We start from the raw sequence: 23,186 nt of genomic DNA, 5'->3' as shown, positions 1-23,186 counted from the left end.
AGGCGCTCCTTTGAGGAACGGAGAGGGCGGGCGCTAACGTATGGTTTTAAGAGTCTATTGAGGTAGATGGGAGCAGAACCAGTGAATACTCTGAAGGCCATCATTAGTGATTTGAATTTGATGCGAGCAGCTAAGGGTAGCCAATGCAGCTCAACTAATAGGGGCGTGACATGTGCTCTTTTTGGTTGGTTGAAGACCAGGCGTGCTGCCGCATTCTGGATCATCTGTAGCGGTCTCACAGCACAGGTCGGAAGACCTGTCAGGAGGGCGTTACAATAGTCTAGACGGGAGATTACTAATGTAACATTCATTCATTCTGACTGTCTGTGAGGAGTGTGGTGTGTTCTCCCTGTGTCTGTGTGAGTTTCCTCCAGGTGACTGTCTGTGAGGAGTGTGGTGTGTTCTCCCTGTGTCTGCGTAGGTTTCCTCCAGGTGACTGTCTGTGAGGAGTGTGGTGTGTTCTTCCTGTGTTGGTGTGGGTTTCCTCCGGGTGACTGTCTGAGGAGTGTGGTGTGTTCTCCCTGTGTCCGTGTGGGTTTCCTCCGGGTGAAAAACACACGTTGGTAGGTGGATTGGCGACTCAAAAGTGTCCATAGGTGTGAGTGTGTGTGTTGCCAATGTGAAGGACTGGCGCCCCCTCCAGGGTGTATTCCTGCCTTGCAACCAATGATTCCAGGTAGGCTCTGGACCCACTGCGACCCTGAACTTCACAAGGGTTACAGATAATGAATGAATGAATGAATGTTACATTATTGTACTAAACATGGCATTGGTGTTTTAGGACCTTTTAGGGGCCTTAAAGGTGTTTTCTTTACAAATGAAATGAAATGTCCATAGAGTGTCCTTCCATGATAATTTAGAATAAAACTACATTTATAATGGTTTATATATGGTTTAAAATGTATTTATTAATAGTTATGTATGATGTTGTTAATACATTAATAGTCATTAATAATCAGATATAATACATAGATAGAAATGTTAGAAATCTATACCTCAGATCTAACCAGATACTGACCATACATTGCCTTCTATATCAATCAGCATTAAATCTGTTGGCGTCATCACATATTTGCTAATAGGTTTAACCATTTAATGAATGAACCTCCAACAGAGTGTCTTCTATCAGTGATAATGTGGTGTACATTTACATGTGAAATGACTAACTTCACATTCTCAGGTCTGAGCTTATTCTATACATTGGCATTTTCAGTAAATTCTCTTGACATCTTCAGTACTAGACAAACAAGAGGTCACTTGTCCTTGCGATTATTAATGTCCTTTAAGATGTTTACAACCTAATTAAAAACCATGTAATGAACAGGGTTTTTTTAAAACCATTTATAAATCTCTATGTTTTTATTGAACTTATTTAACTGAGTGGTACCAAGCATCAAATATGACAAATATTGGATATTTAGGATATGTATTACATTTTACTTTTATGGCTTCACTGAGTGATTCCTTTGCTTCTTTGTCACATTATTTATTTCACACGATGTAGCATCAGAATGAGATGATTTCATTGTGAAAATATTATTGGCTTCACTGTGAAACAGAACAAAATTTACCCATAATTCTGTGTGTGGGCATGCTGGATGTCCGCTAATGCTGGAATAACCCGAGGGCCTTTAGAGCAGCGTGAGTTCCTTCTCCAGCTGATCCGTCTGCTTTCTGCTGATTACTTCAGCACTCTGACACACTACTGAGTGTGTGTGTGTGTGTGTGTGTGTGTGTGTGTGTGTGTGTGTGTGTGTGTGTGTCATAACAAAACGAGCTGATCTCCTCAGAGAGATGACAGCGCAGAATGGGGTGAGTGTCATTTTCCAAGAGCATGGGGAGGTTATGATTGAGCATTAGAACGGGACAGCAGGGGTAAAAGTGTGTGTGTGTGTGTGTGTGTGTACACATGTGGTAATAGTTAATGGAGAATAGTGTCAGAATAGAGTGTAAGGATTATCAGCTTTTGCACACCAGGGTAAAATATAGATTTTTCAGGTGTATCGGTCACATTTATTGGTAACAAATGAAAAAAGAGCACTAACAAAGCTGTATCTTCTCTGTAGACAAACACAGGGAGTAGGAAGGGACATACTAAAGGGAGTAAAGCTAAGTGTGATAAGACAGCACCTTGGCTATGAGTCAGTTTGTGACATTACTGCAGTGCTAGAGCAGCCCTAGACAACAGTAAGTGTTTTTATTGTGAAACCAAAGCATCTTTGAGAAGTTGTGGACCACAAAAACTTAGAGCAGTGCCCCCTTGTGTTAAAACTGGCTTCACACTGTGGAAGCAACTTGAATAAATATTCATAATCTTTTCTGTTTTTTTTCCTGATAAAACAAGCTTTTCTTGATATTCCTGACATTAATTATTGTTTGCAGTACTAATAATACACATTAATTTATATAATGAAAAAAGTAGTAGCCATTAGGGCATGACAGATATAAATGTTTGTGTTGAATTTTTAAATGCTAATGACTCTGATGACTATTAATCAGAACACTTTTATCAACATTCAGAAGATATTTCCTCACAATTTACTAGCTCTCCAGTCTGTTTGTGTACTCAAAATGGGTCTGTATGTGTTTATGAAGCCTCAGTGCTTGTAAAAAACCAAAACAAATGCTAGGCTTTTTCTCTTGCTCTCTCTCTCTCTGATCATGGCAGAGGCACCTGAAGATATTTTAGACAAGAGAGAACTTCTTGAAGAGCACAAACCTAAATGAGGATGTTGCTCTATTCCTGCTTTGTATGTGGGTAATATTGAGTTATTTTTGCTCTTTTGGATCCCTTAATATGGAAATGTGTCCAAATTCGGAAGATGGCTAACTTTGTTAATGAACGTGCTACAAAACTAAAGAACTCGAATTACAAATAAGTTTCTGTGGTCATTCAAACAGTGCAATAATAACTTACAGACATGTTAAACATAAGCCAAGTACAAATAACAGTTGTTTTTTTACCTCAATGCACCATCCTACTTTAAAAGATGCAGAGATCCTGAACGTGAATCCTGATTACTGTGAGTGATTTTATTAACTGTGTAAATTAAGAACACGTCGCAGTAAGAAATAAATATCAAGAACTGATATTCAGTATACAGTAACTACTTTTAGTTGTTCTATCACTACCATAAATGATTGCAATAACTATAAATTGTGTTGTACAAATATACTTTTTTGATGAGGATAAAATCGTGTGTGTGTGTGTGTGTGTGTGTGTGTACTTGCGTGTGATTGTTCTCTTTGCTGTCTCCTGTCCACTCTGTTAGAGTTTTCCCCAACAGCAGCGTCCAATCTCACTGTCACTCTTCATCATCACTGGCAGGGTCAGTGAGCAGTCCACTGTGTGTGTGTGTGTGCGTGTGTGTGTGTTACTGTTGTACAGCTGGCCTCTTGCTCAAATTGTCAAATCTAACTCATCACATAACCAAGGAAGAGTCAGTGTAACAGAGATGAAGAGAAACAACAGGGGCACAGAGTGTGGTTTTACACTGACTGTAATAACCTCAACTCTGAAACTAGAGTTTAAAGCAGCAGTCAGTCATTTTCTCCAGTGACCCTTCTTCATGTGATAAAGCAGTCTTTGCATTGAGCATTAGTGTCCTGGATGTTCAGTACTAAACTTACTAGAGAGAACGTCATCATTCTTTATTTGTTAGGTTAAGAGACAAATTCTGTGTTTGAGTGTGTCTGTGTGTGTGTGTGTGTGTGTGTGTATATTTAATGGTCATTTTTATAATAAAATATAATGGAATATAGTGTAGTAGCTTTAGTTTAACACACACACACACACACACACTTTGTGTGTATCAGGGAGATGATGAATTGCATCATTATGCGATTAATTTACTATGATAGGAAAAAGAAGCCAAGCGGAAAGAGGGAGGAAACATTGCTCGTCTTTGAGGTCACTCTTACATCATTTGTACACCTGTTCTCTGAGCAGTGTGTAGATATTCTGTAGCATTTAAAGGAACACTACATAATATTTTCACCTTAAAATTACAGCTTTAAAATCATTGTAATGCTTCACTGAATTGTAATATAGAGAATTAAACCTACTCTGGACTCAGCACTGCAGAAAATGCACTATGTAACCTTTGGAGCAGGGTAGGAAACCACACCCTTCCTCCTTGATTTCAGGCCAATGCTGTAAAAGTGATTACACTTTGCAACTGTAGGAGCCCATGAGCAAATTTACCAAATTGTGCCTAGTGGAACTTTTTGTTTTGTTTTGTTTTGTTTTCCACGTCACGTATGTTCACATGACTGAATACCGTCAAGTGGCTCTCGGGGCTAATATTATCCTTGATTTCAGGAGAAACATTTGATGAGTAGGTGTCACAAATACTTTAACCAAATAATGTAGATCGAAAATGACATGTTCACATAGTAATGCAGCAGAAGTGAAGAGATTATGACAGATATAATGGCTTCTGGTGCTCCAGAATGCAGATGGTGCTCGTATCTGTATGTACTGAGTGATTTATGCATCAGGTCAAAGGTCAAGGACACTCCATCTTCCCTCATTCTGAAACATTAGGCTGTAGTGGAGCTTTGCGGCATACACATCACCATAAATTCATAATAAAATATGCTCTCAGTCTGTTCGATGAGAGATGTCTGTTTACACAAATGATACACTCAAATACACACACCCACACATACTTTTGCAGCAACAAACCTGAATCATGTGTGGGGCATCTGGAAGCCACAAAGGGGCTTGGAGGGTGGGTGGCCCACGTACAGGGCGTACAGAGGAAATGCGTTCAGATCCCTCCTGTGCTGATTGATGTAGACTTTTATATAGGCAGCATACACAGAGATTCATTTCACCTCAGTGTTTTGTCTCATCCCACTTTAGAAGCACGAACAGTAGGACTGGCCCTGAATATTTGGCTATTCGGATATTTGTTTGTTGGGTAGGAATTCAGTTTATAATTTCAGCCTTGTCAACATTAAAGTCTTGAACGAAACCTAAAACACCCTACCAACAACCTATTTACAAGTCTTTGTGCAAGTGAAGCCTAAATCTCAGTCATATAAAACAGCCTAACATGCTAAAACTACACACTAAAAATGAAGCTAAGCGACGCCACAGTTCATTTAATCAGCATTGTGCCTGATATTAGAACACCTCCGCTCAAACTGGTTAAATTGTGTCTACCCTTAGTTATCAGCCTTTCCCCTAACTCCGGCCGTCCCCTAATTCCGGCCACTGCCGTATATTGTGCGAAAAGCCTTAGTAGGGCATTTAAACATCAGTCTTGCAAGAAATCACATATCTAAACAATATTTAAGCATCTCTAACAGTGTTGTAAGTCTTTGTGTGCAAAACTGCATGTAGAACAAAATACATTTCCATTTCGCGATGGATATTTCCCTCACTGTAAAAGTTAGCTTACCGGTTAGCTTCCTTTTCTCTGAGGGGAAAATCTACCGCCACTGTAATCCTTACGTGTAGAGTACGGATACCAACACAGGACAAACGTAGTCTCATTGTGAACCTCTCAAAATCACTGAATGTGGCAGCAACTGTCTCGTTTGACTGTCACAAGCAGGGGAGATGACCAAAGTTAGGGGGCACCAATAATCTTAGCAGTATTGGCACCTACTTAAACAAAAGCCTTTTTATCTAAAAACATATTTTCTTTCAAAGTCAATCAAGTCTTGGACATTAATCTACACATATTTGACTCCTGAAAAATGTTCATTTGAGTGAGTAAAGTGCTTCTATTTATTTACAGTTAGCTAAGATTTCCAATATTGTAATTAAAGTGGCCGGAACTTGGGGTAACTACGCTGGCGAGCTAGCTAGCATGTTAGTGAGTGTAGGCAGCGAGCAAAGCCGCAGTTTGAGCCACAGCGCAGCCTGGAGAGAGCGGTATTAAAGCAATCATTGTTAATGACAACAATATACAACACCCCACTCCCCGAATATTCAAATATTCACCGAATATATCCCGGCCAAAGCTCCGAAGCCCCGAAAATGGTATTCGGGATGGCGCTAATGTACAGTGGGTTTATTGAGGCATGAGGATTGTTCGGCTCAGGTTCAGCTGTTGTATGTGAATTTGAAACTCTCTGAGCTTCCTTCATTTTTTCCGAACTCAAATGATGTACCCAACCGCAGCGTTTGCAGTAAAAAGGAACTCTTCTGAACAAACTGCATCCATTGTGTATAGTTTTGATGCCAACAGTTTTATGGCAAAAAATGTGCATTTTCAAGTCCAACTAAATGTCATGTTCAGTGTTTTAACACTGGGTCTGCAATGACACTGTTTGTATATTTACTGTGTGTATAATTGATAAGGCTTTTGTGTAATTATCTGTTTTAAAAAGAATTACATTTTGCTTTAAGGTCATTGTACAGCTGTTCACTGGAATCTGACCTCTGTGTTTAACCCATCAGTGGCAGTGATCACACTGACTAGTGATTGGGGCAGTGAAGGCACACACACCCAGAGCAGCGGGCAGACATCCTCTGGCAGTATGGGACATTTTCTGATGATATTTTTGATATGGACAACATTTTAACACCACGACCCTGAAATGGACAAGCAGAAAAATGATGATGATGATGATGATGACAACATTTTAAAAACACTCACCACTTGCATGTTTTATTTATACATACGTCATCATTAGTCCAGTTCAGAAATACAGGGTGAAACACTGAATTAACATCGTTGTCCACTCATTAAATGATGGGGGAGTCTTAAATGAACACTAATGCATTGTGTCTGTGACAAAATATTGTGAAACATATTGAATAGCATGAAAATTCCTTTAAAGTATCATGATATTTAAATGTTTGCATTGAATCACCCACCACTAAATCCAAATCTCTGTCCCTATCATGCCACCCTAGCACATACACTTGGTGTTCATTTGCACATATAACCGAATTAGTTCTATTCTGCTCATATCTCTGCCTTTCTGGCTGGATGCCCTCTCTCATTATACTATTTGTTTGATGCTATTAGTCTCTCTCTCTCTCTCTCTCTCTCTCTCTCTCTCTCTCTCTCTCTCTCTCTGCACTGCATCTGCCCAATGGATTTTGTATTGGCCTCATGCAAATTAAAAAATTAAAATACCAGATGCCACAGTCTATCCACGGGCCTTAACAAAGTGATGGCTGAAACACTTCATCAAGGTTTTGTGTGTGTGTGTGTGTGTGTGTGACCCATATTTCTATGTTTGTGAGGTGCAAAGAGACACCTTAGCTGAAATACCACACACCAACCACTCCAGCTGAAAGGAGATTTTAGAGAGGACATGCCAGACACCTTCTCTTGAAGCCTAAGTTACTGACCACAGAAATAAAATCCAGCTGTGTTTTATATGAATTCTTCCTCACTTGTTTAGAAATGATGTGAAACAGGGACAGATTAGAAACTTAAAGTCAGTTTATCTTTACATTTTTGCAATTTGTGAATGCAGACTTGAACCACCTTCATAATCAATGGTAATTTATGGATAGATGTTGACATATGCCTTTGTCATAGCTGGCAGTAGATAGGTAAATGTTCTATTCTGAATGGCTGCCTAAATCCAAAGGCAGTTCAGGCTCAAAGCCTCCTAATTTGGATTCTGATTCTGATCATTTCAGTGTGAATGCTTGGGGTTAAACTGTCAATTGTCAAATACATAGGTAAGTTTATTTAAATCAATAAATTAAAAAGAGTCAATTTCACACCTTAGTTTCCACATGCAGGTGGTCTTCACAGATTGTAATGTAACAATGTTTACTTACTTTAAACATGAGGATGTTTTAATTTAAATTTTATGCTCATGAAACATGAAATGTGCTTTTATTGTCTTTGCACAGCAGCACAGCAAACTTGTGCCTCCATGTTTAACCCCTCTGTGTACATGAACAAACACCCACCAACGCACAACAAATACACACACACAAGGGCATGTTTTTTTTTCAGTACTCCACCTGGATTTTTCCTACCGGTGCATGGGAGTGAAGAATAAAGGAAAAAAAAGAAAAAAAAAAACATTTTTCGGTATCTAAATGTAATGGTGTGTTTAGCCACAAAATTAATTTGTTTCAAATAAATTGATTTCATATGTATTTGTATCATAATACAGACCGGACTCACGTCAAATACTCATTCAAAAGATATTCACGGGGAAACGACTGTTTATAACGAGCAAGACGAATCGATTCATGAATCAAACAGAGTTCTCGAATCGTTCCTTCAGACACTTGCTGGTTTTTCTGTATTTGTGAGGACTTCCAGAAATATCTAAATCCAGAGAACGGTATACCCACGCTTAAATTTAATATTAGCGGCAGTAAACAACATTAATGCTGTTTTAAATGTTCTCTCTCTTTTTTTTTCTTTTTTTTTTTTTTAATGAAAGGACTAGCTTAGATCTGTTGTTGTCCTATCGAGGACGTTTGGTCCTCACAGGGACACCAAAACAAGTTTAAAAATGCGTAGTTACTCTCACACGCGCGCGCGCGCGGAGGTGTTGGGAGCTTTAACTGATTTGCATACACGCGCGAGCTTGCGCACCGGGCATACGCGCTCCGGTGGTAGCACGAGACGCGACCGTTGAATTTCCAGCTGTCGGCTGTGGGTTTAAACCGCGGAAAGAAAACAACAAACTGGACAAAACCACTATATTCATCCAAACGGAGGATAAATACAAACTGGAGTCATGATCTTAGGTGAGTCAGACCTTCTGCTGCTGGTTTACGGGCAGAAAAATAAATCCAGCATCCGTTATTTTTAGTGTTTTATTTTCGTCAGTTAACCAGATTTTTCAGGACTTGCTTCTTTTCTTTCTCACGTATAAGTTTTTCTTAACGACCTCGACTTTATCGTGTAACATATTGTTGCCTGTGCAGAGTGGTTTTCTTTAGGGTTTTGTAGCATAAACTGAAAGCTCTCGACATTAGCTGCTCTTTTCGATTTCGAGAGCTCTGACAGAATTAAACTAAAATGCTCAATTGAATGAAATAAAATGAAAATGAACCCTGTTTTTGGCAGTTATTGTACATTCATACTCTGTTTAGTATTGTTTTGATTTGAAAGGATTCAGATGCGTACTTTACAGAAGTTGTGGCCCATTATGTGTTTTGAATTTTTCTTTATTCCTAACGCAAGAAATAAATACAAATTATGCGCAGGCGGTCCAAAATGACATCTCATGATATGTCTAAAGAGACCTGCAGTGAACTATGTTTAAAATATGCATGTGGTGTGGTATCAGGAGTGAAAAGAGAAATCATCAGCATGGCTGAGCCTTCATACTTCGAAACTGCAGTGTTACAAAAACAGTCTCAGCCAGGGTTTCTTATGTCATAAACCCAATACTGTCAATTTACAGGTGTAGCTTCATATTTTGGTCTACATTTATAGTTTGGTATAGCTAAAGTTTACTCTGCATTAGTAATCTAGTACACAGTAAATTCACCAGTGTCAAATCAACAGTATTAGTGTTAACAAACAACGTGTTAAATTATTACACTAACAGTGTTGATTTAACACTGGTGAATTTACTATGTATATGTAAATGTTAGTATGTATCTAGACACACTTTCTAATAAGAAATTTCAGCCGTTGAGGTGCATTATTAAATTGTACATGCCCAGTTCCTAAGCCTGTCTCAGTAGAAAAGCAATCATTTCAAAAGAACCAAAGCATGAGAGCATTTACACATGAGTATTGCTGCCATGTCTAATATCAGGCTTGGTCTAGAGGGCTAAGGAGCTGGCACTAGCCACTGGAGCCTTTGAACTGTTCTCTGGATTGATGAAGGAATATCCAATACCAGCAATGTTCTAACATCCTAGAAGTAGATTTTCCTGTAGTGAAACGGGGACAAACTTCTCCAACTTTTCGTCCATCTTTATTAGTTACATTCATTCTCTGCAACCACCCATCCAGTTAAAGGTCGCGGTGGGTCTGGAGCCCGCCTGGAACCACTGGGCGCAAGGCAGGAACACACCCTAAAGGGGGCGCCAGCCCTCACAGGGCGATAAACACTCACACATTCACTCACACACTCACACCTATGGACACTTTTGAGTCACCAATCCACCTACCAACACGTGTTTTTGGACTATGGGAGGAAACCGGAGCACCCGGAGGAAACCCACGCAGACACAGGTAGAACACACTACACTCCTCACAGACAGTCACCCGGAGAGGGACTCGTCCCTGGAGCAGTGTGACAGCGACACTACCTGCTGCACAGTATCTGTTTGTAGACTCAATACCTAAATACTGTGCCTGAGATGCTTTAACGCTGTCCTGTGTATGGTTTTCATACAGCATTTTTTTATGAAAATTGTACCAAAAATGACATAGTTTTCCCATAGGAAATAACTGGCGCATTCTTAGTGAACGGCCACAAATTAAGATACATTAATCACACAGTCACTCTCACACATATAGACAAATTTACGGTCATATTGTTACCTTAGAAACCATCTTGGATACAGCATTTTCTACTCCTTCAGCATTAAAGCTGGAGGCACCAAACTTTGCAGGGTTGTAGACAAACGTCCAAATAGCATGCTTCAGTTTTGGAAGTTTGTGTCTGAAGTGGGTGCCTCTGCTGTAGTTAGCTTTACTGCTGTCACCAGAACATACCGTTTCTGCAGGAACTGTAATCTGTAGTTAAGGCTGCATGTTTTAATAAGGAGTAAAAATGGCCCTTTTTATTTATGTCTCAGAGAATATGCCAGATTCTCTCTCTCTCTCTCTCTCTCTCTCTCTCTCTCTCTCTCTCTCTCTCTCACACACACACACACACATTCGCTTGCTCTCTTTTCCTTTCGTTCCACTTCAGGCAGATTAGCCACAGCTGGAGTGTATGTAAGGGCCATAGCTGTGTAGGTGTTTGCAGTCACACGTAAGCGCTGTTTTTTCCTCCTGTTCTGAGGTTGTGTCGACACACGGGCAGGGCTCCTCTGTCAGCAACGTGTTTTAGCATGGATGCTTTTCTGAAGAACAAATAGCACTCATTTGTGTAGCCCAATATAGACCATGTAAAGGGCGCATGTTTGACCTGTGAACTGTTATTAGGCAGGCAATATCTGCGCATATAGCGATGATAAACAAAAAAAATAATAATATACGTTGTTGCCCAAATGTAGACAACCAACTCGTACATGTTGGTGTGTGAAGTCTGGTTTTCAGTTGTGCACTAAAGCTACAAGGCCAGTGTGTCTAACCTCATTATTAGCATTTTGCAAACTGCAGGCTTAAATAATCACACTCGCCTCAAATAGTGGCTTATTATAATGTCAGAGTTTAAAGCTTAGTCCCAGTATATGACCTGACTGTAACCCCAGTGCCGACTTTTCCAGAATGCTGAATAAAATGCATTTCTGTTTGTTGCCATGTCTGCTTTATTTCTTTAAATAAATCCCCTAAACCAGCATTTTTATTTGATTTGAGTACTCTTCTCTCTCAATTCGCTCTGAAGTACATTAGAGCAGCCTTCTTCACATTTCTGTACCATGGGGACTAGGGCTGAATTGTTTGGGGAAAATATTGTTGTGTACATTTTGATTATTTTCAATTAATTTGGGTTTATTTTTTAGATTATGACATCATAGCACATTAGTGTTTGGAGGCTTATGATTGGTCTGCTGGGGGACTCACTGAATTAGTTATTAGGTTCAATTACTAACCTTTAAACCTAAGACAACTTTGTTGATGATGTAGCATTTAATAATAATAATACCTGATTAATACCAAATAAAAAAAACTGCAAATTATGATTGCAGTATAAGAAGTACAACACAAACAGCTTCCAGACCAATAGAATTCACAGGTTTATTGGCCACAAAAAAAAAATTCTTTTCTCCTCAGTTCTGTCATTTTTCGTCCTTTACCTTTTATTTTTGTTTTCTCTTTTCTTTCCCTTCTTTCTGCCCTTCATCCTACACTAAACATTTTATTTGTTCCCTTCTACCCTTCTCTTACGCTTCTTTATCTATCCTCTCATCAGCTCTTTCTCAGCTCTGTTCCAGATTGTGAGAGGGCGATATACATCAAGACACCACACCCCATAAAATGAGATCTGGAATCTTGCTGACTGAAGGGGGTATTGGGTTCTAGCTGAGTGAACAGGGCTTTGGGTTCTAGGTGACTGAAAGAGGTCTTGGTTTCCGAATGAGTGAAGGGGCTTTGAGTTCTTTGTATTATAGCAAACAGTGCTTTTTATAAATATTTTGCGCTGACCAAGTGCAAACTTGGCATATGGCATTTCTTCACTGTTTCTTCCTTTATTCTGATGTTACGGGAATGTTCATGAAGTGGACACCCGTATTGTTGTCTACACTTCAGAATGCTGTGACTGTGACTCTGCATTATCTGCAAAAGTAGGAATACCTGACGATGGACACTGTGCAAGCATCCAGCTGATAAATGGACAAATGAATTCCAGTAAAAGATTTTATGTTGTTGCTGTTCAATCAAAAATAGTAACTTTACTGGAGAAGGAAAAAAAAACCTTCTTAACTTTCAATGGAAATTATATAAATAAATTATTTTATTTCAAGTAATTTTGGAGCATTTCTATTGGCCCATTCATCACAAATGTTTCACAGAGTGTGAAGGACAGCTGCTGTGTCAAAAATGGAGATACATGTTTTTGATTGGACAGCATATACAGATTAGACATGATTTTTCCAAATACTCTGGTTACATTTTGAGTTCTAGACACACTTTCTCTCTCTCTCTCTCTCTCTCTCTCTCTCTCTCTCACCCCCTCTCTCTCCCACCTCTTTCTCTCTCCCTCCGGTGATATTGTTTCTCCTCAGAGAGTGCTGCCCCCCTGCCAGGCGTCTCAGCATTACTGACGCACTCCAGTGCCAGCTTCAGATGCCAGCCAGCGTGGGCATGATTACCCCGTCTGAGGTGGCGCTGGCCGAGAGAGACAGAGAAATAGAGAGAGAGGGAGAAAAGCATCTCAGTTGACACCTCCTGTTGTGGGCATATGCTGGAGCATGAAAGTCCTTCTGTGATCACCGACTTTAACCTTGTCATCCTCCAGGGGTGTAAAAATGCAGCAGAATGTAGCCATTTGGCTTCAGAGCATAAGAAGCAGTTACAGGCCTAATGCATTCGAATATTCAATAATCTACCTCCTCATATTTGGTCAAAATTAAATTCTTAGAATGTTTTCCAATGTAACACCTACACACCAGCCAGGAAAACGGCTTTTAAAAAGGTCTATTCTTACAAATAATTCAGAGACAAAATAGTCTGAATTACCAAAGTCTGTCAAAATCCCTTTCATCTTAATGAGAAACTGCAACATCTTAAAATATATACTTTTAGAGCATGTTATTTAAAACAGTACTTATTTTAGGTGTAAACAAATGTCACACTGATTGATTTAAGCCTTGTTTTTGTGTGCATTGCTATGAGGATAATGTTAACATGATGCTAGCCTCTCTAATTTTCTTTAGCTAAACAATGTCCAGCTCAGTATTGTAGAAATTAAACTGGAAACTGGATGATCTAAACAAATCTCACTACAAAAGTTAATTTAAAAAATGCCCTTACAATAAAATATACTTCAAATTTATTTAATTAGGGCGTCACGGTGGTGCAGCAGGTAGTGTCGCAGTCACACAGCTCCAGGGGCCTGGAGGTTGTGGGTTCGATTCCCGCTCCGGGTGACTGTCTGTGAGGAGTTGGTGTGTTCTCCCCGTGTCCGTGTGGGTTTCCTCCAGGTGCTCCGGTTTCCTCCCACAGTCCAAAAAACACACGTTGGTAGGCGACTCAAAAGTGTCCGTGTGTGTGAGTGAATGTGTGTGTGTGTGTGTCTCTGTTGCCCTGTGAAGGACTGGCGCCTCCTCCAGGGTGTTTTCCCGCTTTGCGCCCAATGATTCCAGGTAGGCTCTGGACCCACCATGACCCTGAACTGGATACGTGCTTACAGATAATGAATGAATGATATTTAATTAAGTAAACTTAATATCAGGAATATCTGGCAACCCTGTGTAACAGCAGTTTTAAAACTTTGCCTAACCCTAAACCTAACCTTTAGATTTAACAGCAGAGTCCAGAAAGTGTAATGCTAAGAAAAAACTGCTGTTTACATAGTTCTTCTTTGGGTAAATAACAGATGATTTGAGCGGATGGAGAGTATTAGTGCCATCAGTGGATGGTGGCTCACTTAACTGCAAACTATGATCAAGTAAAGTGTCCTCAAGGTACAAATGACGTATTAACGTTTGACAGGTGAAATCATGTTGCAAAAACCTTTGAAGAATTTTGTTAATACAATCAGCCAACATAACATCACAGATTTACACCTGCATTAACCACACAACACACACATTTGCGCTCTCACACACTCAGCTAACTTACTTAAAAGTCACTGTTGTCAGGATGTGTATGCACTCATTCTTGAATGCTCTCACAATCTGGGCATCTACATCAATTTCTGTATCCGACTCCTTCTTCTTCTCAAGCTCTCACACACACACGTACACGCTGCTAGCATGTCAACAGCAGCGATTAGCGGCTAACCTCTGCTCCGGCTGGGTCTGTAAAGTGCAGCCAAAGATGAAAGCCGGAGCAGTGTCTATTCAGGCTGAGTGGATGAAAGCCAGGGCTGTGTTGTATTTACCATGGCTCTGCAGAGCATCAGACTTTGTCTTCCTGATCCTTGAACCTTAATTATAGGCCATCTGAAGTCCATTTAGATGCACTTTCCTAGCCAATTTGTGCCATACCTGCACTCCCTGTTGCAGCGCAAGCCGTAGCCTGCAGACCAGACTACAAACAGGTTTCTGTATGAGTGCGGTTTGTAGATTCCTATGAAAGCTAAAAGGTAAATGAGATGGCATTCTGACGCATGCAGACAGGGTCAAGTTTTTGTTGTTTTTTTATGTATTCCAGGAGTCAGTGATGTGCATGCGATGAAATAGCCAACTTCAAACCTTCTAGTGTCTGGTGATTTCAAACTTTCACCTGTAGATTTGTGATCTAATCACTTTGCTTTGTTTACAGTTTCGAGGTATCATAAGCGTACAATATTCAGATGAGACTCTAGCCGCTAGCAATAGTTTTATTAAGTCCTGTTCTGAAGTAAGGCATTCTCACGATGCAACATATATAATAATATTTAGAGAACATTTTCTCAAGCCAAGGCCTGGATCATCATAATGGCCTAGAAGTTATAGCAACATTTTATTTGAACCAATACTGAATGTCAAATCAAAGTACAATTACAGTAATCCTTCAAAGTATTTCAGCAATATTTGTTTCATAAATAAAATAGACCAATACATTTACAACAAATACTGTAAATAAAATGTTATTTTCTCATTTCAAGTGAAATGTAAAAATAAAATAATAAGTTGAAATATTAAAATAGACTCCGGTGACTTGTCTCGTAGTCGCGGTTGGCTTTACTGCTCTTCTCCATTAGCTTTAAAACATCGTCGACCCTCCTCCGCCCAATTGGCCCTTTTTGTTGACAGGCAGGATTCATCAGTAAACAGACTGTTGAGCATTACAAGAACTCCTTATTTGTAACATTTCTTGTACGACGGCATACAACACTGTGGTCCCAAAAGTGTCCCAGAAGAGCTTTTATTTCGTCCGAAGACACGTCTTCATTGGACAGCGACTGTATGCCTCGCCCTCTTCTTGCCCCATTTTATCATTTATTACATGGCTTCAGACATTGACCATTTTCAGTATTGTATTTAAATTATTACACTTTTACCCAACAGGGATCTCCACTCTTCGTTTCAGAGAGATCAAGTGTTTAATGCCTTCAAAGAATAATACAGTCAGATAAACACTCAGACTAATGCCTCTCCTGCTGTTAGCCTAGTACCCGGCCATGCTTTTCATCAAGATAATTCGGAGGCTTCTGTTCCCTCTCTGTGCTCGACACTGTTCAAGATCAGCTCACACAAAAACACAGATGACAACTTGGCAGGCCACAGAATGGCATCAAATGCTTTCTAAAGCAGCTCAATGCTGCCACGTCAGGAAAGGCACAATGTGTATTCAAGACAGATGATGATTGAACAGAGCTTTTATGTCTGAAATAATGTGAATGTGAGAGAGTGAAAGCTTTCAAGGGTTGTAAACAATACCCTGAGTGGAATGACTTAATTCTGTCCAAGTGTGATAAGTAATAATCAATGACTATTTAAAAGTAATACATTTCAATAGGTTCAGAAGACAGTTTGCACATTCAGTTTTACACTTTTACCATTGTATTCTATTGTACTCTTTCCTAATTCTCAAAATATGTGCCATCCCACAGTTTATTGATTATTGGAAATGTAATGATTCAAAGCTTTTAAAGAACTATAAGAACAAGAACTTTTCTAATAATATAGTTGCCGTAAAATCTGAGAACTATTCCTGTGTACAAACATGCAAGCATGGTTATGTCCTTAAATGGATACTATGTGCAAAAAAAGCAGATTTGAATTTGTGAATTCATTGTTTATGTGACGTCACATACATGAATGCACTTTGGCTACAGCAGATACCAGACCTCTCAGTCCTAGACTACAGAAGTGATATCACCATCTCAAAGGTCATTTCAGAAGTGGCTGGAGGAGGTCACATGATCAGAGAGGTCACTTGTATGAATATAAAATGTCAGAGATGGCCCATGGCTTCTGATTCACTCCTTCAGCACCTGAAATAACGTGCCCTGCTGCGGATGCTCTCTAGATTTTGTTGCTCATGAGTGAATTTTGAACATTCTAAACGTTTTATCATGAAGCAGACATTTCCCATTCTCTCTAACTTTATTTCTTGGCAGAAGTTACTATTTACTAAACATTCATTTGTTCATTCATTCATCTTCTGGATCCAGTTTGTCCCAATAAGTGTTGAGCTGGGTCCAGTGAAACCCAGAATCAAACCTGGACACAATTATGTTCCTTAAGCAAGAGCTTTAGCTTTGTAGATAATGTTTAATATACTTGACTAAAGGTGGACTGAGGATTGAAAATCCTATATGTTCCCATATGTTATGGATAGTGGGAGGAAACCCACACAGGCACAGTGAGAACACACCACACAGAAGAGAAGTCTCTGAGTTATAATCTTAATTTCATGAACCAAAACAAAAGAGTAGACGTGCAGTGTGGTCCAGGTGGCAGTGAGTGGTGTTTCGGTGTCTGTTTGCCCCCGTTACTGCTCACTTCCGTCAGAAATGTGTTTCTGTGCACACTTTCAGGATTAAGGCCGCGCAGAGGGACTTTAATAGACAGAGTTAGATTGAATTTTCTCAGCATGCCCCCCGGCTCGCTGGGTTGTAAAGAGCGAGCAGTTTTGCGCTGAGGGAGATGCGGTTTCTTTTGGCTTGTTCATTTAACGGGTCAGTGTGTCCAGCAAAGGTTATTACTCACATGCTTCCTCTCAGACGCCTTATTGATTCTTGCCACACTCTTGTAACATTGCTACAATGGTAGCATTGTCACTTAGTAATGTGAACATGTTCGTTTGACTAAAATGGAGCTGTGATACTTTACTGAATTCCATTAAACCAAGAACAAACACTGTTCACATTGAAGACTGTTGATGGAGATACAGTATTTTTCAAGTATTTTTCAATTACAGTAGTGCAGGGTCAGATGATATTTTGCATTAGAAGTTAATAAATCCAGGCTTCGTCTCATGAAATTTAAGTATGTTTGCCTTAACACAGTCAATTCACATTCCTATATATTGTTTGATTGATTAGTTTAAATAGATTTGGTCTGCAAAGTTTAGACAAATTATATTGTGAAATATCCTGTGATATTGTGTGCAATCTCATTAATATGTTTTTGTTATCTAAATGTTAAGTAATATATACAACTGTTAATTAAAATTAACAACCCAAGAGAGCCCAAGTGTGCAAAATGCAAAGTAAAAAATTCTATATTTATAACCATTTTTACAGTATATAAAGGTTATAATGGGTCTTGTTTTCAGTGAGCTCTGAACAGACTGCTGTTTTTGGCAGAAACACTAAGTGTTCTTAAGATACATTGGATATGAGCAATCCTACAGGATTAGGTTTTCATTTTGGTAACCACCCCATCAGTTTAAAGATGTAGTCTGTCTATGCCTGTCAGCAATTCAAACCTACCCAAGGCTAAGACTATTCTAATCCTCTATCCAAGGCCACATGTCAAAAATATCCACATACTGTTTATCTGCGTCTAATTTTAGACACGCATAAAATCTTATAATCCTAGAATGCAGCTAACTATTTTATCGGTCATTGCTAATGCTAAAGGGTCACTTGAGCTTGGAGAATCGCCTTGTGAACACAAGAATATTTATTTATTTGTGAATCACAATTTTTCAGTCATGAGCTTAGCTCTGACAAGTAATTATAGATTACAGTAATCCCACAACATATCCCACTGACTTTTCATAAATGCTAATTTAACACCATAAGAAAAGATTGAGATTTCTTATGGTTTCTTAACCTATAATTAGGGGAATATTTTGGTATAATTCTCAAATGTACTTGCATTAAGATGTAAATAGTTATATAATGTTATGGATTTTTAGTTTTATTTACTTTGGATGTACCATCGGAATCAACAGCATTACTTTAAATCTACCTCAAACCACAGTGATATATGTACACTTAAGAATAGGAATATATATATATGAATTGAAAGCTTAGAATTTACACTTTGTGCAGTATTTTTCTAATTTCAGTGCAAATTATTCATGATGAAGTAAATCATATATAATAAAATTCTTAACTTTGTTAATCACTATTTATTCATTCATTCATTGTTTGTAAGCGCTTTTCCAGTTCAGGGTCGTGGTGGGTCCGGAGCCTACCCGGAATCACTGGGCGCAAGGCAGGAACACACACTGGAGGGGGCGCCAATCCTTCACAGGGCGACACACACTCACATATTTACTCACACCTACGGACACTTTTGAGTCACCAATCCACCTACCAACGTGTGTTTTTGGACCGTGGGAGGAAACCGGAGCACCCGGAGGAAACCCACGTGGACACAGGGAGAACACACCAACTCCTCACAGACAAAACAAATAACCTCCAGGTCCCTGGAGCTGTGTGACTGCTGCGCCACCGTGCCACCCTTGTTAATCACTAATGATAATTAAAGCACTAAAAGTTCAGTTTTGGGATGGGTGGTATCCACAATTTTGTATACTGTCATACCGTCTCAAAATATTAACACGATATATGGTATTACTTTGGGGTTGGGGCAGGGGTGGGAGTGTGCACTGTCAGGCTGCGAGAGCCTCATGAGTGAAGGGTTATTATTTTTTTCATGAGTGAAGCAGATTATTTTCCAGCAAACTGAGGCTCCCAACACACATATTTATAGGGGAAAGGGTCTTTTGAGTATTTTGTCTGTTTTCAGCCTCATTCCTCTCTCTTTGAATCCAAAGTCAGTGCTAAACTCACAACTGCGTGGGCTACTCGGCTTGTGTTTTTTCTTCACCCGGTTTCAGAGTTTGACATAATCAGTCAGTGAGCTCCCACAGTGCCCCCTCCCTGTGGCTCCCTTAAATACACATACATTAACTTTATGGCCTAGTACTTAAAGACACAGAACAGAAATTGTACACACCACACAAACGTCATAAATACTGCCTACATTTTTAATACCATGGTATTAAACTTATACAAACCTAGTTCATTTCATTTCCGACATACTGAACAACATAGATAAATAGCATGTTTAGAGGCTATTGCTTAGAGTTCCTTAAAAACATGTTCATGTTATCATCTAAGATTCCAGATCTCTCTAGGAGCTCTCAGGAGAACACTTCAGCTTTGAGATGATTCTCACATAGCTCTGCTGCAGATGTTTTTCACACCTAACAGCTGGAAACATGACAACAACATAAAGGGCATTCAGAGACTGCAATAAGACGTGTGCTGTGAACTAACCAAACTGTCATTTTTAATCACTGCTGTCAAGAAAGACTTTTTCTGAGCTGCCTGATTGAGTGAGTGTGAAACACTGAACTCGTTCATTTCCTGCTAATTGCCAATTCAGCTCTAGGCTTTATTCACGGAAGAAATGTTTTTTGACCTCCAACTTTTTTGTCAGATTTATGGCTAAGCCATTAGCTAGACCATAATTAATCAGTGCTCCAACATCAGCTCTTCAAAAAATAATAACACGAGAAAGAAAAACATTATTAACTTTGTTAATCAAGTCATTTTGGAGAATTTCTGTTAGTCCAATTTTAAGGTTTGATGCAGAACTAACAACACCTGTGCTTTCATAATGAAAGTTGTGAAAGAAAAATGTATATATGGCCTATTATTCCACATTTTATTTACTGTGAATTTTTATTTGAGGTAAAGTTTTCTTCTGTTTGGAAATGTCCAAGATATTGTGCCAGAGATATAAATGTAAAAAATTTGTTATATCTATCTTTGATTTTACATTTCTAATATAAACATGACGTCCAGAATTAATTGTCTCCACTGGGATTATGGGACACTCCTTTTTTTTTTTTTTTTTTTGCTGCAATTTCTACATCTTTGAGATTGAAAGATGTCCTTGCCATCACGCTGGTCATTTGCTACCTCCACAGATTCTTCTTTCTGAGATTCAGGTCTGGACTCTGGCCGGGTCACTCCAAAATATAGATATGGTTTCTGTTAACCGTTTCTTGCAGACTCCCTGATGTTTTTCTCCAGAATCATAAAGCAGTGTACTTTTATCATGATGCTATTTACTTGGACAAGGTTCTTTGGCTCGTTAACTAAAACTTAGATATCCTTCCCACCACTAAGCTTAACTGTGATGTTTGGATGATGATTTGGATTTAAAATCATTTTTTCAGCAAACAAACACCGCACCCGTTTCCAGAAAACTCAAATTTTCTCTATGGCTGGATGATACGGCCAAAATTTATATCACAATATATTTCTTAAATTTGGTCGATAAGATATAATTCCGATATCGATACGAACTGTATAAAAACCACCGAAAATCTTCCAAGAACAAACTAGAAACATGACATCCCCATCAAATATAAACCTATCGGCTTTGTCAATATTAATATTTTTAAACTGAATTTTAAATTGAGTGCTGAACTGACGTCAGTGTCCTGTAATGCACGTCAGTCAGTGACAGAAGTTGTAAATAATGGATATTGAAATGTTGAAAATGTGTTGAAAATCATATCATTGTTATTGAAATATTTTTATAGTGATATATATTGATATTGTATCATTGTCCAGCCCTATTTGTCAGAACATTACATTTGAAACTCCAGAGGCTCTTTATATTTTGTGAATGTGTCACAACGAAGGGACCAAGAGAATTAGGAAGGTCCAAAATTACTTGGAAAAATAATAATAATAAAAAAAAGACATAGAATTTGTTATAAAGCACATTCTAAGATAATTACGTGATAAAATTCCTTACAGAAGCATAATCATCAATTTGCTCACCCTGACCTATTATTTTTTATTAAAAACAAAAAAGCACATAAGTGACTAATGGTTCTGCATCCTTTTGGAAAGGTTGTGATTGCAGTGTAGGAGTGAAGCTGAAGTTGTTGTTGTCTGACAGAACGCTGGACTGTTTCTGCATGTCTCCCCAGTGTGGGTTAACATTTGGTTTCCAAGTGGCTCAGCCAATCTTTCCCCAATGCCCCAAAGCAGCAATAATAATTAAAAGGCTCTGAATGCTTCTAATTAGCCTGCGCATTAGGGGAGGGAGGGAGAGTGAGAGATTGAGCGAGCTAGTGAGAAGAGGCTGCAAAGCTGCTATATGCTCAGCGTAAGCTCCATTCACAGGCCTGATTGAAACAGTCTTATCTGCTCCAGTGCAGATGCTCTAAGGTTATTTTTAGGGCTGATTGAGTGGTAGCCATGTTGAGTGGGCCATTTGAGCAGTGAAAAATATTCTGTTGAGGAGCCTGCTAAAAAATGGCAATATACAATAACTTTTGGCCAATTTTTGTGAAATGGTGAGGTGTGTTTATACACAAATCCCTATAACTACATATCATTATTTAATCCAACAAAACAACTACATTGTTTATTAACAGAAATGTATCGTGAATGGAAGCAAGTGACAGAGTACACAGAACAAACTTCTGTTTTATGGATGTTGATTGCAATAAAGCATGATAAATGCTCTGTTGTTTATTTTCAAAATATTTTATATTACGACAAATTTATTGAGCCAAGACATGTCTCAACTGGATCAAAGATTTTGTGCAATGATTGATGGTAGTGAGAGCTGCGACAGCTGCAAAGCTTCCTGAATACTGAATGAGCTGTGTGATGTTTCTCAGACTTCAGCCCATCACTAATAAATGATGATGATGATGACGTATACATTAATAGGCAACTGGATGTTGCTAAATCAGTAGGATTTATATTAGCCTGCAATAATTTCCTCAAGCAGATCAGCATAAATGTGAGCCAGCTCAATAAACCAGAACCAACAGTGGAAGTGCATTTCACAGTGGCGTGTTTAACTAGCTTAACTAGTAACTGGCAGCTGGCAGCATCCAAAATGCGCATGCACATTAGAGAATCTCTGGCACAGTATTTGCTTTACTACTGCTGTTGACAATAAAAACCAGTAAAACATTTAAGGTAGAAATGAACAATTACTATAAGCAAACATTAGCAAATTCGCATATTTCTCACCTCCCTAATTTTTTTTATTGCAACATCTGCCAAACTTTCAGTAAAAAGCCTTTTAGCTTGAGGACATTGAGTACACACTGCTGTACTTTTCTAGTCCAGCTAGCTTTAATTAGAATTATAAGCAAGTTCAGAAGTATTGGCCTTTGGAATAAGAGGAGTGGATAAAATGACATACACACTGTTACAATCTTAAGATAGTAATCTTATGAGGAGGAATATTATATATTGACTAGATATACCACTGTTTAACTTGCCAAATTTTATCAATGATATTAGCAAAATAATAAAAAAACAACAACAAAAAAAAAAAACAAATATGATTGACCTATCAACAGCTGAAAATCTTGATAAACCTGTGAATTGTAAGAAATGACCCTCCTTCTCCTCCTCACCTGCCTTTTTTTCTTCCAAAAAAATAGTACATCACCTGAGAAAAGCTAACAGAAGAGACCACCTGGTTTTCGAGAACATTGTGCAGCGCTGAAGACTCTGCCTCTGTGACCCAGAATCTTTCACTGCAGGCTGAATGTTTCTTTTGACTCTTTGTG

The 23,186-nt window shown here is 38.8% G+C and overlaps 1 protein-coding gene across 5 annotated transcripts in view; it reads left to right on the top strand.

Annotated features, from left to right (window-relative positions):
- The window catches only part of LOC136692366 (zinc finger protein 385C-like), a 104,921-nt gene that overhangs the window by 39,890 nt on the left and 41,845 nt on the right, over positions 1 to 23,186 (top strand). The window contains exon 1 of one of the 5 annotated variants that reach the window (XM_066665706.1): positions 8,496 to 8,689. The exons of the other annotated variants lie outside the window; for them this stretch is intronic. Coding sequence (XP_066521803.1) covers positions 8,680 to 8,689 — 10 coding nt within the window. The 5' untranslated portion in view covers positions 8,496 to 8,679. Of the gene's footprint in view, positions 1 to 8,495; positions 8,690 to 23,186 lie in introns of those variants that run through there. 5 annotated transcript variants of the gene reach the window in all.

This window comes from Hoplias malabaricus, chromosome 3, assembly GCF_029633855.1.
Source record: "Hoplias malabaricus isolate fHopMal1 chromosome 3, fHopMal1.hap1, whole genome shotgun sequence".
Lineage (NCBI taxonomy): Eukaryota > Metazoa > Chordata > Actinopteri > Characiformes > Erythrinidae > Hoplias > Hoplias malabaricus.
The sequence above is the reverse complement of the archived record's forward strand: the minus strand, read 5'-3'. Positions and strand labels throughout refer to the sequence as shown.